The sequence below is a fragment of the Elephas maximus genome, chromosome 3 (genome assembly GCF_024166365.1).
Source record: "Elephas maximus indicus isolate mEleMax1 chromosome 3, mEleMax1 primary haplotype, whole genome shotgun sequence".
NCBI lineage: Eukaryota > Metazoa > Chordata > Mammalia > Proboscidea > Elephantidae > Elephas > Elephas maximus.
In genome coordinates, this window is record NC_064821.1 from 200,934,406 (window position 1) to 200,950,379 (window position 15,974).

A 15,974-nucleotide genomic window follows, 5' to 3' on the forward strand; every position below is an offset into this window, starting at 1 on the left:
TCTGGAATCCAGTAGATATGGGCCAGATATAAAACGTAAGAGACCATTTGTGGTTAATATGGACCTGATATGCAAAACTTTTTGACTAACAGAGGTCCATATTAATCAAGTGGAAGCTGTTCAGGGCCAGAAGTGCAGCCTGTTACAGACTGAGTTCCTCCGTCTATGGGGCATCATTAGACATTAAATACACCCTTTCTATCAAAGATAAAGGGCTCTGACTTTAAGTCAGTGTTTCTAAATACAGGAGAAGCCATCTTACCCAGTACAGTTAGGACGAATAGATGGTCTGTTAATTAAAAAAACTGGTTAAAGCAGTGGATCACTTTATTTTTTCTGAAAGGATACATATCTTAACTATTATTTTATTTTATAAATGTGCATTTATTTGCCAGTTTTTGATGCAAGGCCAATGGCTTTTCTTTAAGCCCAGGTCCGCTGTTTAGAGTTTCGTGTTGCCTTTCTTACATACACTACACTTACAATGCATCAGCCATAATTTCCAATATCAGCTACAGTTACTTTCGAGTAAGACCGTAGAGATACTTGTTAAGCAACCTGCGTGTATGCTATTATGATTTTTTTTTCTTAGTCTTTTATGGTTGTCTTGCAGTCCGAGAGACAAAAAAATTATCAAGTCGCTTTCTTTCTTTTCACACTATATTTTATCAGTTTACACACTGTTTTGTTAAATTACCAAATTATACTAATGAATACAATTAGCACAAGTCATTTTAGGAGAAACCACAACTAGTCATGAACATTTAGTATGGTAAGTCAATTAAGTTTTTTGGGGTGAGCCATTTGATCAATAAGTCAGTTTAAGTAGAGAGCAGTTAAGATGGTACTACTGTAGACGGATTATGTAGAAGCAACATTTGACAACATTGTAAATTATACCTATAACCTTCAGCTGAATAAAATGTGGTCCCATTCTTTTGGTAAGTCAGTCTCCAACACTTTTGCTTTCTTAAGAAGAGAAGAAACAGGTAACATTGAATGCTGTGTTATGCACTCGTATCAGCTTTTTCTAACTAAATGGCCTGGAAGACAGCATTGTGAGAACTGTGTGAAAATAGCATTTTGTGTGTGTGTGTGTGTGTGTGTGTACAGTATTGCACAACACTAGAAAACTGTTGCTTTATTCTCACAGAAAATGTTTTGAGTGTTTTCCCCCAATGTTTCTCTGACTTCTTCTGGGAATAAGAATAACAAAGTATTATCCACATAGTTTTGACCCTGAAGATATCCGGTGGTATCTGAGGTCTACAAAGCCTTTTCTGTAGTCCAGCTGAAGAGGTCTTAAAATTAGTGGTTTAGTTTTGAATGACAGTGCCAAAATATTTGTATCTTTATGGTAACATCCTTCTTCTGTTTTTGTCTTTCCTTTTTAAACCTTTGTTGGAGTTAGATTTTTTATTAAATGCCTATTTTTGTCTGCCATGTATGTATCACGTAAGGGTGGCAGGCACCAAGCCTTAATGGCAAGAAGTTTATCATAACCACTTCAAAGCTTTATAGAAAAAGCGGGTGGAGTTGTCCATCCTGGCTGCCTTGGGAAGGGTGCCTGTGCAGAGCATTGCTGGGTATGGGGAGCCTATGTGGGGAGGCAGAGCACATAGGGGAGTTGTCTTGAGGGTCTCATGCAGTAGAAGGAGAAATATGAAGTCCAAAGAGGTAGCATTAAAAATAAATGGGCCTCAGTTCTAAATTAGCAGACTGTGCCTCAGGGGTTCTTCCACTGTCTGTCAGACCAGTAAGCCTGGTCTCTTTTTCTGAATTTGAATTTTGTTCCACTTTTTTCTCCTGCTGTGTCTGGGACTCTCTGTTGTGATCTCTGTTCTAGCAGTCAGTGGTGGTCGCGGGGCACCATCTAGTTCTGGGCTCAGGATTGTGGAGGCTCTGGTTCATGTGGTCCTTTAGCCCTCTGGGCTAATATTTTCCTGTCTCTTTGATTTTCTTCATTCTCCTTTGTTCCAGATAGGATGGGACCAATAGATGTATCTTAGATGGCAGTCCTAAGCCCACTTCCCAGACAAAGGTTAGACAGGCCTATAAAAGAATAACACATGTGAGGAACGTTAGGTCAATCAAATATACAGACCAAAAGGGTGACTCCTACCCAAAAGCGAGACGAGAAAGCTGTAAGGGACAGGAACTGGATGAATGGACACAGGGAACCAGGATGGAAAGGGGGAGAATGCTGTCACATTGTGAAGGTTGCAACCATGTGTATAAAGTTTTGAATGAGGAACTCACTTGAGCTGTAAACTTTCATCTAAAGCACAATAAAATAAAATGAAAACAATATGGGATCAAAGTGACAACAGCAACTCAAAAGATTAGATAGGAAATATTTAGGGGGCAGTGTAGTTTATGTTAATGGCGGAGGAACAGCTCAAAAAACGAGGGTGAGAATGGTTGCACGACTCAAAGAATGTAGTCAGCGTCTCTAAATTTAAGTGTAGAAATGGTTGGATTGGTGTATGTTTTGCTGTGTATATTCACAACAACAAAATAAAAAATAATAAATGGGCTTAAGAAAACCACTTTGTCAGTTTGTCTGGGTCGTATCCTACCCACTGAGCTGAAGTTGAGCACCTTCTTCTATTTGGGGACAGTGGTCTACCTTCCCTTTGCCTCCTTTGAGTTTGCTTCTCCAGACTGGAAGCCCTCCCTGGGCGTCATTCGATCTCTGACCCCAGAGCCCACCTATCCTCATTCACTAGCTGTCTGCCTCCCTACCCCAGCAATGGAGTTGGATTATTTTAGCTGGACGTAATTGCAAGGAAATAATTTTGTTCAAATTCATCAAATCGCTCCTCTGCCTTTCCAGGGTTGAATTTGCTCTGCCAGTTCATTAATATTGTTTAAAATGGGAGGGGGGAGAACAGAGTATCAAGAAGGCTAAATAACAAATAGTATTTTTATCTTGTTGGAAAATGGTAAAGCTGTCCTTGATTAATTTAACTATTGACTAAATACCTTTAGTATTGTTTCACATATTTATACTATAAATAAGTAACTAGGTTTAGCTAGGGTCACTGTGAGTCGTAATTGATAGCAGTGGGTTTGGTTTTTTGGTTTTTATGAGTGACAGAAAATCCAAAATGATAGTGCTTTAGGCAAGTTATAATTTTATTTCCTTCTCGTGTATAAGTTCTAGGGATTTTGTGGTAGCTCCTTGATCATCAAGATCCCTAGATCTTTGTCTGGTTAAGCCGTAATCTGCAACTGAAAGTTTCCATATCGTGGTCCAAGATGGCTGCTCCAGCTCTAGCAGTCATATCTGCATTCTAGCTAGCAGGAAGAACAAGGGGTGCCTTCCACTCCCTCCACCTTAAAGAAGTTGCATGCACCACTACCCGTTACAGCCCATTGACCAGAACTTAGTATCATGTATGGCCTCACCTGGTTGCAAAGAAGGCCAAGGAATATAGTCTTTATTCTGGTTGGCTTTGTGCTCAACTGAATATAAAAAAAAGGGGGGTCCTATTTCTATTCTAATGTTACAGAAGAAGGGGAACAGATATTTGGGACAGATAGCTTATTTCTGCCTCAGTTTACGCTATTCCTCCAATAAAAGTAAAAATCTGGATTTTTATTCTTTAAAAGAAAGTATCTTCTATAGTGCTGAATACATGGGAGGGCACTGTGCTCAGTAATCGTTTTTTAAATGAGTGGTAAGAAGTCAGTAAATATGTATTGGTTGATTAAATAAAGTTCAGTGGTAAAGAGCTTGGCTGCTAACCGAAAGGTCTGCAGTTCAAATCCAACAGCCACCCCTTGGGAACCGTATGAGGCAGTCTACTCTATAGGGTCACTATGAGCCAGAATTGACTCGAAGGCAACACGTTTGGTTTTGGTTTTTGTCACTCAAAGATGTAACTAATAGGAATAATGATTTACTAAAAAAGAGATGAATAGAGTTAGAGACAAAAAAATAATTCAGGATTCATTGTTGTTAAGTTCAAGGAACATTTAATTTGAGGAAGTGAAGATAAATGTTAAATGAAGCATCTATGTTCTCCCAATCATATGTGTATTTTAAAACATAAGGTAAAGCGATACTGGAGTCTGTAGTGTACCACCTTCGGTTCCCTGCTGCTCAGGTCTTGGGGCCTCTTGGTAAACAAACACTTGAAATTATAGGCTCTTTCCCTAGTTTGCCAACCTTTAAATTAGAGGTAAGGCAGGTTAACTGTAATATTTGTACATTCAAGATGCAATACTTCCTTTTCATAAATAATGTTTTTTGGCTTCCTGCTGCAAAAGTAACTACTTTGTTTGAATTTATTGAAGATATAAAGTAGGAGACATTATGTTCAGAAGATTATGTTTTAAAACAAGTTATTTAGCGGGGCATCTGCACCGCAGCGGGAAACTCAGAATTAAGTCTAAACCTGACCTTAACCCATGACTGATAGAATTTAAGTGTGTTTATTTTTACAATGGCCTTAATTTGGGGCTTGCAAGCTTTGTTTGGTTTGTTTACTTATTCAATTTTAGGGACCCTGGAACAGTATGTTAATTATAGGAGTTAAGCTATTTATAATTCTTATGACATGAAGATCAGCAAATTATGTTTTTTCTTGGTTATAATATGTCTTACAAAATATCTCAGAAATGTGTGAGCTTTGTGTCTTAACAATGTGCTTCCCCCTCTCCCAAAAAAACTCCCATGCTGCAATGCTGGGATTCTAACAGAGCAACTTCACTCATCTGTTTTCTCTGTTTTAATTCTCTTGGGAATGTTGCCTTGAATTACGTAAAGCGCAAGCAGTTACTGGGAATGTTTTCTACACAGTTCGGATCATGTACATAAATTTCAATTTGATTTTCACATTCTAGATTTTTTTCCCTAGCTTTGCTGATCGTTGAATTTCATAATCACGTTGACTTTGAGCTAAATTGCATTGAATTTTTATCACCCTCATCGATATCAAATCCTACTTTTTTGATAGTTTGTTGAATGAATGATGAAAAAAATACGTTATCAGAGCCTAGGAGTATTCCAAGACTACTGCACAGTAGCTAGTGGTGGTAGACACTTAGTAAATGTTTGTTGTATTAATGAGCGAATGATCCTAAGATGATTTGTAGTTAATTACCTCTAAGCCACGTTCAGATAAAAACTGTCATTTTTTATGACCGATGAAGTGTTGGCTTCCTGGAAACCCTGAACCTGGCCTTTTCTAGAGCTAACATATGAACAGATTGTTCTTTGTCGATTTTAGGATCATCTGCTGTTACCGGCTACTACCCATAATAAGACCACAAGACCAAAGATGTCCATTGTCTTGCCGGCTGTAAACATAAATGGTAAGTTGAAATTTTGATTTCTGAATGACACGAGATTCCTTTTCTAACCAAAATTCTGTGGATTAACTGAAACATTTAAAGTGTTCACTTGGCAGAGGTACATCCATGCCATTGTTTTTTAAACATTTTCCAGTGTTTTCACAAAAATACTATTTTTAAATTCCATCACTCTTTTCTTTTAATTACCATATTTTTAAAAGAAAAAAAAGTACTTCTCTTGTATTTACGAATTGGGAGACGCTGGCATACTGACTGCCGTGCAGACGTGTTGTTAGGGACCTGTCTGCTCACACACGCAGTAGAAGAAGTCCCCGCTGTGTTCTGACGGTGGATTGGTAGGTTAGATTTTTGGAACTCAAAGTGGTAATATGATTCCCAGACAAAACCAAAGAAGCCTATTTGTATTTAATCCATAATGCTGATGAATTTGATATTAATAGTGTTACTGTTGCATTTTGTTCTATTGGTAGTACTAGGTATTAAAAAACATACAAATAATACTGTAGTACTTGGAGGCTATCCAAAGGTCTTAAGGAATAGCGTACCAGCTTATAGAAGGAAAGGTAAGACATGTACAGAAATCACTGTAATCCAAACAGAAAGTCCCGTGAGGAGTATACAAAGTCCTAAGGAAATTCGATGAAGGAGACATTTCTTTCAGCTGGGTTCTTCATGAAGAATCAAAAATAGCTTACTCCCAATGCCAACTGTGTATTGTAAATGAGCACAGTGTAAGTTACTGGCTAATTGCTTTTTTTGACATATGACGTTAAACTCTGTTGAAAACAGGAGGGTTGGCCATCCTTCTAAAGTCCGATTATCTGGCATAATGGAAGTACTGGTAAATATTCTGTCTAGTGATAAGAATCTAATGGTGTGTATGAAAATGAAACGCTGTTTGAACTAACCTACAGTGAATCAGCTCACATTCTGGCTGATGATCACAAGTAAACTACTAAATACAATTATAAAATAGAGTAAAACAAAACACTGGGATCCGGGATAAATTTCAATAAGATTTAGTCTTAGGGAGCAAGTATTAGATATTCTATTATACATTTTAAGACCACAGAAGACTATAGAATTTTATGAGCCATATAAAAAAAAGACTGCTTATTAGGAATTCTTATGATGCAGCTTTATAGACTTAAAATAAAATGTGAATGTTCTTTGTTAAAGCACAAGAGAATTATTTCCTTAGTCTAACAAAGACATTCAGAATAAATTTAAGAAATAAAACTATAACATAAAGAAGTATCTTCCTTCGCTAAAGACGTACCTCTAAAGCCATTCATGGAGTAATCACACTATTACCTGAAGAAGGACAATATGTTATATTCCCAAGTACATTATATTATACTTCAAAAAATTTATTTAGCAAATTTCATTAGTTTCATCTCAGAGTTACCTAGGTTTCTCTGCTTGGACTGGAACACATTTAGCTTCTGATCAGCTCATTCTCAGAAGGACTATCTTCTAAGCTTCATCAAGGCATAATTCATTTGATTTTGTTCCAATATCGAGTTCTTTTATAAGAGAATGCCTGATTTTATTTTATAGTGGTGAGGTATACATTTATATTAAGACAAAAACAATAAGCTACTGTTTGATTTTTGCATATTTTGGCCAAAGGACTAATTTTTGAAGATGAGTCTCTTAGATTTGAAAAATACAACCATTAGAGGATCATTTTCTTTTTATCTGTTTCATAAGTTGTTTTTCTTTTTTTTTAATTTCCTGTTTAGGATATAGTAGACTTCTATTTTTATCAGAAAAATTAAGATTCATATTAAAAAAATATCGGTTGAGTATATGCCATGTGTCAAGTACTCTGCTACGTCCTCAGCCTCTTCTCTGAATAGTTCCTTTACCTTCTTGCTCTGCGGATGCTTCCCAAATTGGAGCCTAATTTTTCTTCCCCACCTCATGTGCCTCAGAGCCTGCAGGCAGGATGGGTGGCATCCTTACTCCCCACTACAGCTCAAATTATCTCTCCTTCAATTCCGCTAACATCTTTTAAGTGTGTATCATCAGGCTTTAATCCTCTTACCCTTCTTTGTTGCTGTCATCCTGCACTCAGCAACGACTCTCCACCACTGCTTCTGTCATCTCTCTGAATAACTTCAACATCCACACAGAAGATGCATTGAGTACTCTGGCCTCTTTTGATCAATCATCTTTTATTCTGTGCCACCTTGCCCTTCCATTCACATGATTGTACTCTAGACTTCATCATCATCAGTAATGGTGTCATGGATTGAATTCTGTCCCCCCAGAATATGTGTCAGCTTGGTTAGGCCATGATTCCCAGTACTGTGTGGTTGTCCTCCATTGTGTGATTTGATGTAATTGTCCTATGTGTTGTAAATCCTAATCTCTGCCTGTGGTTGGTGAGGCAAGATTAGATTATGTTAAAGAGGATTAAGGTGAAATGTAACACCCTTAATCAGATTACAGCCCTGATCCAGTGTGAGGGGAGCTTCCCTGGGGTGTTGTCTGCATCACCTTTTATCTTACAAGAGATAAAAGGAGAGAGAAGCGAGTGGAGATAGGGACCTCCAACCACCAAGAAAGAAGAGGAGCTGGGAACAGAGTGTGTCCTGTGGACTGGGGGTCCATGTGCTGAGAAATTCCTAGACCCAGGGGAAGATTGATGACATAGACCTTCCCCCAGAGCTGAGCACAGAGGGAAAGACTTCCCCTGGATGTGGCACCCTAAATTTGGACTTCTAGCCTCCTAAACTGTGAGAGAATAAATTTCTGTTTGTTAAAGCCATCCACTTGTGGTATTTTTTGTTATAATAGTACTAGATAACTGGATATCTGGCCTATAGGGTCGCTATGAGTCGGAATCGACTTGAAGGCAGTGGGTTAGTGGGTTTTTTGAGGTAACTAAGACAAAAGGCATACTCTTTGAAATCTTCTCTTCAAACATCCCACTCCTTTTTACTTCCTAACCTTCCAGCTCTCTTACTTTAATACCTGTGCTCCAGCTATTCTCTGACCTCACAAATCTCCAATCCTTTGACACTACCACTTTTTCAGCATCTGTTACATCTTTTATGGCCACATATTTCTCCTTACCTAGCCTAGATTCCATGAACCCATACTATCACCACTGAATGCAAACCCTTTTTCTCCCCTAGGTCCCATTTGTCTGGTAAAACCCCAACAGTAGTTAAACCAAACTATCCTCTTATCTTATGTTTACTCTCAAGCAGCTAAAATTGCTCGAAAATATTATCCAGGCATGACAAGTAGAGTCATTTAAAATTTACGACCTTTAATTTCAAAGGGTCAGTCAACAGTGCCAATCATTGCTAGTAAATTCACTTTCCTCCTGTCTAAAACAAGAATTTCTCGGCTTCTCTTCTCAAATCTCCACACCCCCTCATCTGATGAAGTCACCAAATGCTACATTGAGGAAATAGATGTAATCATACAAGAGCTACCTGACGACCGGTTCCACCAGCCCAGCTGCATCTACACCCAAACTCTGCCTTCCGTTTGTTGCACTAGAAGAGAAGGCTCTTCCATTAGGTTCTAATCCCAGATTTACTACTTACTAAATATGTGTGGTTGAGCAAGTTAACTGTTAATTGACTTTTCTATGCCTCAGCTTCCTCATTTGTAAAAGGAGGTATTAATAGTATCCTCCTCTTAGAGTTGGTGTGAGAATTTAATGAGTAAAAATACTCTGAATAGGGCCTAGCTCTTCTTGGGTTAACTGCTGAGTTACTACCATTGTCAATTGTCATCATCATCATCTAAGGTCACCCCTTGCATTTGAAACCTGGATCCCAGCCCCTCTTACAGTTTTAAGAACTTTGCCTCTGAAATCATGCCCTTTCTCTCCTCCATGATCAATTTCTTCTCTTCTAGATCATTCCCACCAGCATACGAAATGTCTTAATATTATCTTTGGTCGAGGGAGACTCCCTTTGCTTCACATCCTATTTCTCTGCTACCCTTCATAGCAAAACTCTTGAAAGAGTTTCTTGTACTCACTGTCTTCACTTCCTTGTCTCCAATTCTCTCCTCTGTCCGCTCTTACCAAGCCTTTGTCTTCTTCACTCCACTGACATGCTTTTGCAAAAGAGTCGTTATTGTCCAATACCTTGACAGAGCCAAAAGTCGTGTCCCCATTCTCATCTTACCTGAGCACTCAACAATATTTGACATGGCTGACTGTTCCCTTTTTTTTTTAATCCTCGAATTTTTATTAAAAAAAAAAAAAATTTCAAATCTGCAGAAAAGTTGAAAGATGAGTTTAATGAACGTCTGGAGACCCTTTACCTAGATTTCACCAATTAACGTTTTTCTACATTTGTTTTGCCTATATTTGTGTGTCTGTACATATGTCCGTATATGCACACGTGTATTTTTTTCTGAACCATTTTAAAAGTATGTTACAGACATCTTGACACTTTACCCCTAAATACTTGGACATTCATCTCCTAAGAAAAAGACCTTCTCCTACATAACCATAATAAAATGATTTAAAAACACTTTTTAAAAAGTTTAACATTGATACAATATAGTTTATTATATAGCCCATATTATGATTTCCACATTTGCCCCCCAAATATTCATTATAGCTTTTTTTTAATCCAGAATCCAAAGATTCTACATTGCATTCATCCACCACACCTCTTTAGTTTCCTTTCATCTAGAACAGCTCCTCTGCCTTTTTTTAACCTTTAATGACATACACATTTAAAAAAATCAGATTTGAGATATGTACATACAATAACATACATATATGTATATACAATAACATATATACAATAATGGAAACTCTGGTGGCGTAGTGGTTAAATGCTTTGGCTGCTAACCAAATGGTCGGCAGTTCAAATCCTCCAGGCGCTCCTTGGAAACTCTATGGGGCAGTTCTACTCTGTCCTATAGGGTCGCTATGAGTAGGAATTGACTCAACGGCACTGGGTATATACAATAAAATTCACCAGTTTTACATGTGTATAGCTTAATGAGCTTTGACAAATATAAGAAGCCATGAAACCACCACCTCATTCATGTTAGAACGTTTTCATTACTTGAGAAAGTTTCTCGTGCCCCTTTGTAGTCAGTCTCTTTGTGTACAATTTGTAGCATTTCCATTGCATGTTAAACACTTATTTTCTAGGCTTTTGTGATACCATGGCTTGTCTAGTTTTCCTCTTACATCTCCTTTTCAATCAGCATTGCCAGTTTTTCCTCCTCTGTGAGGACAGGACTCTTGTTTCCATGTTTACCGCTTACCATTGTATTTCCCCAGCATCCAGAACAGTGGCTGGCGTGGGAAACATTGCAAGATGAGGCATTTTTGTATCTATGCTAATGCAATCAACTACGCATTATCGTTCATTTTACAGATGAAGGCATTAAGGCTCAAGAAAATAATTTGCCATTTATACAACCGCTGTATAGCAGAGTGAGAATTTAAATACACTGTGTAAAATATATTCTGATTTATTATTATATGTTTATTTCAGTGTTAAAGATAGATGTGTGACTATTGAAAATACTTTAGACTCCAGAATTTAAGATAGATTTTATACTTAAACATCATACCCCTCCCTCTAAGGTTATGCAGATTCATTGAGAACAGTGTACAGTGTACAGCAATGCTTTGAATTTTTTCAGTATGTGTTGAATGAAACAATAAATAAGGTAAATGTTATTTGGTCATTGCTTTGTGGTCATGTGAAAAGATTTTTTCTTTTGATGTATATATTCTTTTGAAGTTATTTAAAATATCATTCTTTTAGTGGATTTCTTATTTTTCATTTTTAAGTATTTAATCATTTTTCTAGGTCTTTTCCTATTTTAATTTTTTATGTGATTAGAAGCAATTGACAAGGATAGTCTAATTTTTTTATTTTTTAATTTTTATTGTGCTTTAAGTGAAAGTTTGCTAAAGTTGGTCTCTCATATAGAAATTTATATACACCTTGCTATATATTCCTAATTGCTCTCCCCCTCATGAGACAGCGCAAACCTTCCCTCCACTCTCTATTTTTGTGTCCATTTGGCTATCCTCTTACCCCCTCCACCTTCTGTCTCCCTTCCAGATAGGAGATGCCAACATAGTCTCATGTGTCTACTTGATCCAAGAAGCTCATTCTTCGCCAGTATCATTTTCTATCCCATAGTCCAGTCCAATCCCAGTCTAAAGAGTTGGCTCTGGGAATGGTTCCTGTCTTGGGCTAACAGAAGGTCTGGGGACCATGACCTCTGGGGTCCTTCTAATCTCTGTCAGACCATTAAGTCTGGTCTTTTTACAAACATCCCACTGCTCTCCTTCTCCCTCAGGGGTTCTCTGTTGTGTTTCCCTGTCAGGGCAGCCATCCATTGTAGCCGGGCACCATCTAGTTCTTCTAGTCTCAGGTTGATTTAGTCTCTGGTTTATGTGGTCCTTTCTGTCTCTTGGGCTCATAATTACCTTGTGTCTTTGGTGTTCTTCATTCTCCTTTACTCCATCTGGGTTGAGATCCTTTGAGGCACCTTAGATGGCCACTTGCTAACGTTTAAGACCCCAGACGCCACTGTCCAAAGTGGGATGCAGAATGTTTTCTTAATAGATTTTATTATGCCAGTTGACTTAGATGTCCCCTGAAACCATGGTCCCCAAATCCCCGCCCCTGCTACTCTGGCCTTCGAAGCGTTCAGTTTATTCAGGAAACTTCTTTGCTTTTGGTTTAGTCCAGTTGTGCTGACGTCTGTCTCCTGTATTGTGTGTTGTCTTCCCCTTCACCTAAAATAGTTCTTCTCTACTAATTAGTAAATACCTCTCTCCTTTCCTCCCTCCCCACTCTCGTAAGCATCAAAAGATATTTTCTTCTCTGCTTAAACTGTTTCTCCAGTTCTTATAATAGTGATCTCATAGAGTATTGTCCTTTTGCAACTAATTTCACTCAGCATAATGCCTTCCAAATTCCTCTATGTTATGAAACGTTTCACGGATTCATCATTGTTCTTTATCAATGTGTAATATTCCATTGTGTCAATATACCATAATTTACCCATTCATGGGTTGATGGGCACCTTGGTTGCTTCCATCTTTTTGCTATCCTAAACAGTGCTGCAGTGAACATAGGTGTGCATATATCTGTTCGTGTAAAGGCTCTTTTTTCTCAAGGGTATATTCCAAGGAGTGGGATTGCTGGATCGTATGGTGGTTCTATTTCTAGTTTTTTAAGGAAGCGCCAAATCGATTTCCAAAGCGGTTGTACCATTTTACATTCCCATCAGCAGTGTATAAGTGTTCCATTCTCTCCACAACCTCTCCAATATTTATTATTTTGTGTTTTTTGGATTAATGCCAACCTTTTTGGAGTGAGATAGAATCTCATTGTAGTTTTGATTTGCATTTCTCTAATGGCTAATGATTGTGAGCATTTCCTCAAGTATCTGTTAGCTACCTAAATGTCTTCTTTAGTGAAGTGCCTGTTCATATCTTTTGCCCATTTTTTAATTGGGTTATTTGTCTTTTTGTAGTTGAGTTTTTGCAGGATCATGTAGATTTTAGAGATCAGACGCTGATCGGAAACGTCATAGCTAAAAACTTTTTCACAGTCTGTACGTAATCTTTTTACTCTTTTGGTGAAGTCTTTAGATGAGCATAGGTGTTTGATTTTTAGGAGCTGCCAGTTACCTGGTTTCTCTTCTGCATTGTTAATAATGTTTTATATACTGTTTATCCCATGTGTTAGGGCTCCTAACACTGTCCCTATTTTTCCTTACATGATCTTTATCATTTTAGATTTTATATTTAGGTCTTTGATCCCTTTTGAGTTTGTTTTTGTGCATGGTGTGAGGTATGGGTCTTGTTTCTTTTTTTTGCAGATGGATATCCAGGTATGCCAGCACCATTTGTTAAAGAGACTGTCTCCTCCATTTAACTGACTTTGGGCCTTTGTCAAAACTCAGCTGCTCATATGTGGATGGATTTATGTCTGGATTCTCAGTTCTGTCCCATTGGTCTATGTACCTGTTTTACCAGTACCAGGCTGTTTTGACTGCTTGTGGCAGTATAATAGTTTCTAAAATCAGGTAGAGTGAGGCCTCCCACTTTGTTCTTCCTTTTCAGTAATGCTTTCCCTATCTGGGGCCTCTTTCCCTTCCATGTGAAGTTGGTGATTTGTTTCTCCATCTCATTAAAAAAATGTCGTTGGAATTTGGATTGGAATTGCATTGTATCTATAGATGGCTTTTGGTAGAATAGACATTTCTACAATGTTAAGTCTTCTATCCGTGAGCAAGGTATGTTTTTCCACTTATGTAAGTCTCTTTTGGTTTCTTCCAGCACTGTCTTATAGTTTTCTTTGTATAGGTCTTTTACATCTCTGGTAAAATTTATTCCTAAGTATTTTGTCATCTTGGGGGCTACTATAAATGGTATTGATTTGGTGATTTCCTCCTCGATGTTCTGTTTGTTGGTGTATAGGAATCCAAGTGATTTTTTGTGTTTATCTTGTATGCCGATACTCTGCTGAACTCTTCTGTTAGTTTGAGTAGTTTTCTTGAGGATTCCTTAGGGTTTTCTGTGTATAAGATCATGTCATCTGTAAATAGAGATACTTTTACTTCTTCCTTACCAATCTGGAAGCGCTTTATTTCCTTAACTAGCTTAATTGCTCTGGCTAGGACCTCCAGCACAATGTTGAATAAGAGTGGTGATAAAGGGCATCCTTGTCTGGTTACCGATCTCAAGGGGGAGTGCTTTCAGACTCTCTGCATTTAGGATGATGTTGGCTGTTGGCTTTGTATAAATGCCTTTATTATGTTGAGGAATTTTCCTCCTATTCCTATTTTGCTGAGTTTTTATCATGAATGGGTGTTGAACTTTGTCAAATGCCTTTTCAGCGTCAATTGATAAAATCATGTGATTCTTGTCTTTTGTTTTATTTATGTGGTGGATTACATTAATTGTTTTTCTAATGTTGAACCATCCCTGCATACCTGGTATGAATCCCACTTGGTCATGGTGAATTATTTTTTTGATACGTTGTTGAATTCTATTGGCCAGAATTTTGCTGAGGATTTTTGCATCTAAGTTCATGAGAGATATAGGTCTGTAATTGTCTTTTTTTGTGGTGTCTTTACCTGGTTTTGGTATCAGGGATATGCTGGCTTCATAGAATGAGTTTGGGAGCATTCTGTCTTTTTCTATGCTCTGAAATACCTTTAGTAGAGGTGGCGTTAACTCTTCTCTGAAAGTTTGGTAGAACTCTGCAGTGAAGCTGTCCAGGCCAGGGCTTTTTTTTGTTGGGTTTTTTTTTATTATCTTTTCTTCTTTTGTTATGGGTCTATTAAGTTGTCCTACCCCTGTTTATGTTAGTTTGGGTAGGTGGTATGTTTCTAGGAATTCATCCATTTCTTCTAGGTTTTCAAATTTGTTAGAGTACAGTTTTTCATAGTAATTTGATATGATTCTTTTAATTTCAGTTGGGTCTGTTGTAATATCGCCCATCTCATTTCTTACTCGGGTTATTTGTTTCCTGTTTTTCTTTTGTCAGTTTGGCCAATGGTTTATCAATTTTGTTAATTTTTTCAAAGAAACACCTTTTGGTCTTGGTAATTTTTTCAATTGTTTTCCTGTTTCCTATTTCATTTAATTCTGCTTTGATTTTTATTATTTACCTTCATCTGGTGCCTGAGGGTTTCTTTGGTTGCTTTCTATTTGTTCAAGTTGTGGGGAAAATTCTTTGATTTTGGCCCTTCTTTTCGTATGCGTGCATTTATTGATATAAATTGACCTCCGAGCACTGCTTTTGCTGTGTCCCAAAGGTTCTGATAGGAAGTGTTTTCATTCTCATTGGATTCTATGAATTTCTTTATTTTATCCTTAATGTCTTCTATAACTCAGTCTTTTTTGAGCAGGGCATTGTTCCATTTCCAAGTGTTTGAATTCTTTTCCCTGCTTTTTCTGTTATTGATTTCTACTTTTATGGCCTTATGGTCAGAGAAGATGCTTTGTAATGTTTCAGTGCTTTGGATTCTGCTACGGCTTGCTTTATGACCTAATATGAGGTCATGTTCCACGTGCACTAGAAAAGAACGTACACTTGGCTGTTGTTGGGTGGAGTGTTCTGTGTGTCTATGAGGTCAAGTTGGTTGATTGTGGCATTTAGACCTTCTGTGTCTTTATTGAGCTTCTTTCTGGATCTCCTGTCCTTCACCGAAAGTGGTGTGTTGAAGTCTTCTACTATTATTGTGGAGCTGTCTATCTCACTTTTCAGTGGCGATAGAGTTTTTTTTTTATGTATCTTGCAGCCCTGTCATTGGGTGCATAAATATTTATGACGGTTATATCCTCCTGGATGGAAACCCTGGTGGCATAGTGGTTAAGTGCTATGGCTGCTAACCAAGGGGTCGGCAGTTCGAATCCGCCAGGCGCTCCTTGGAAACTGTATAGGGCAGTTCTACTCTGTCCTGTAGGGTTGCTGAGTCAGAATCGACTCAATGGCACTGGGTTTGGTTTTTTTGGTATATCCTTCTGATGTATTGTCCTTTTAATCATTATATTGTGTCCTTCCTTATCCTTTGTGGTGGATTTAACTTTAAAGTCTATTTTGTCAGAAATTAATATTCCCACTCCTGCTCTTTTTTGATTGTTGATTGCTTGATAAATTTTTTCCATCCTTTGATTT

The 15,974-nt window shown here is 37.7% G+C and overlaps 1 protein-coding gene across 1 annotated transcript in view; it reads left to right on the forward strand.

Moving 5' to 3' along the window:
• ATF6 (activating transcription factor 6) overlaps nucleotides 1-15,974 on the forward strand; it is a 259,261-nt gene that overhangs the window by 183,112 nt on the left and 60,175 nt on the right. Inside the window, exon 15 of the mRNA XM_049881061.1 lies at nucleotides 5,238-5,322. Coding sequence (XP_049737018.1) covers nucleotides 5,238-5,322 — 85 coding nt within the window. The remainder of the gene's footprint in view (nucleotides 1-5,237; nucleotides 5,323-15,974) is intronic.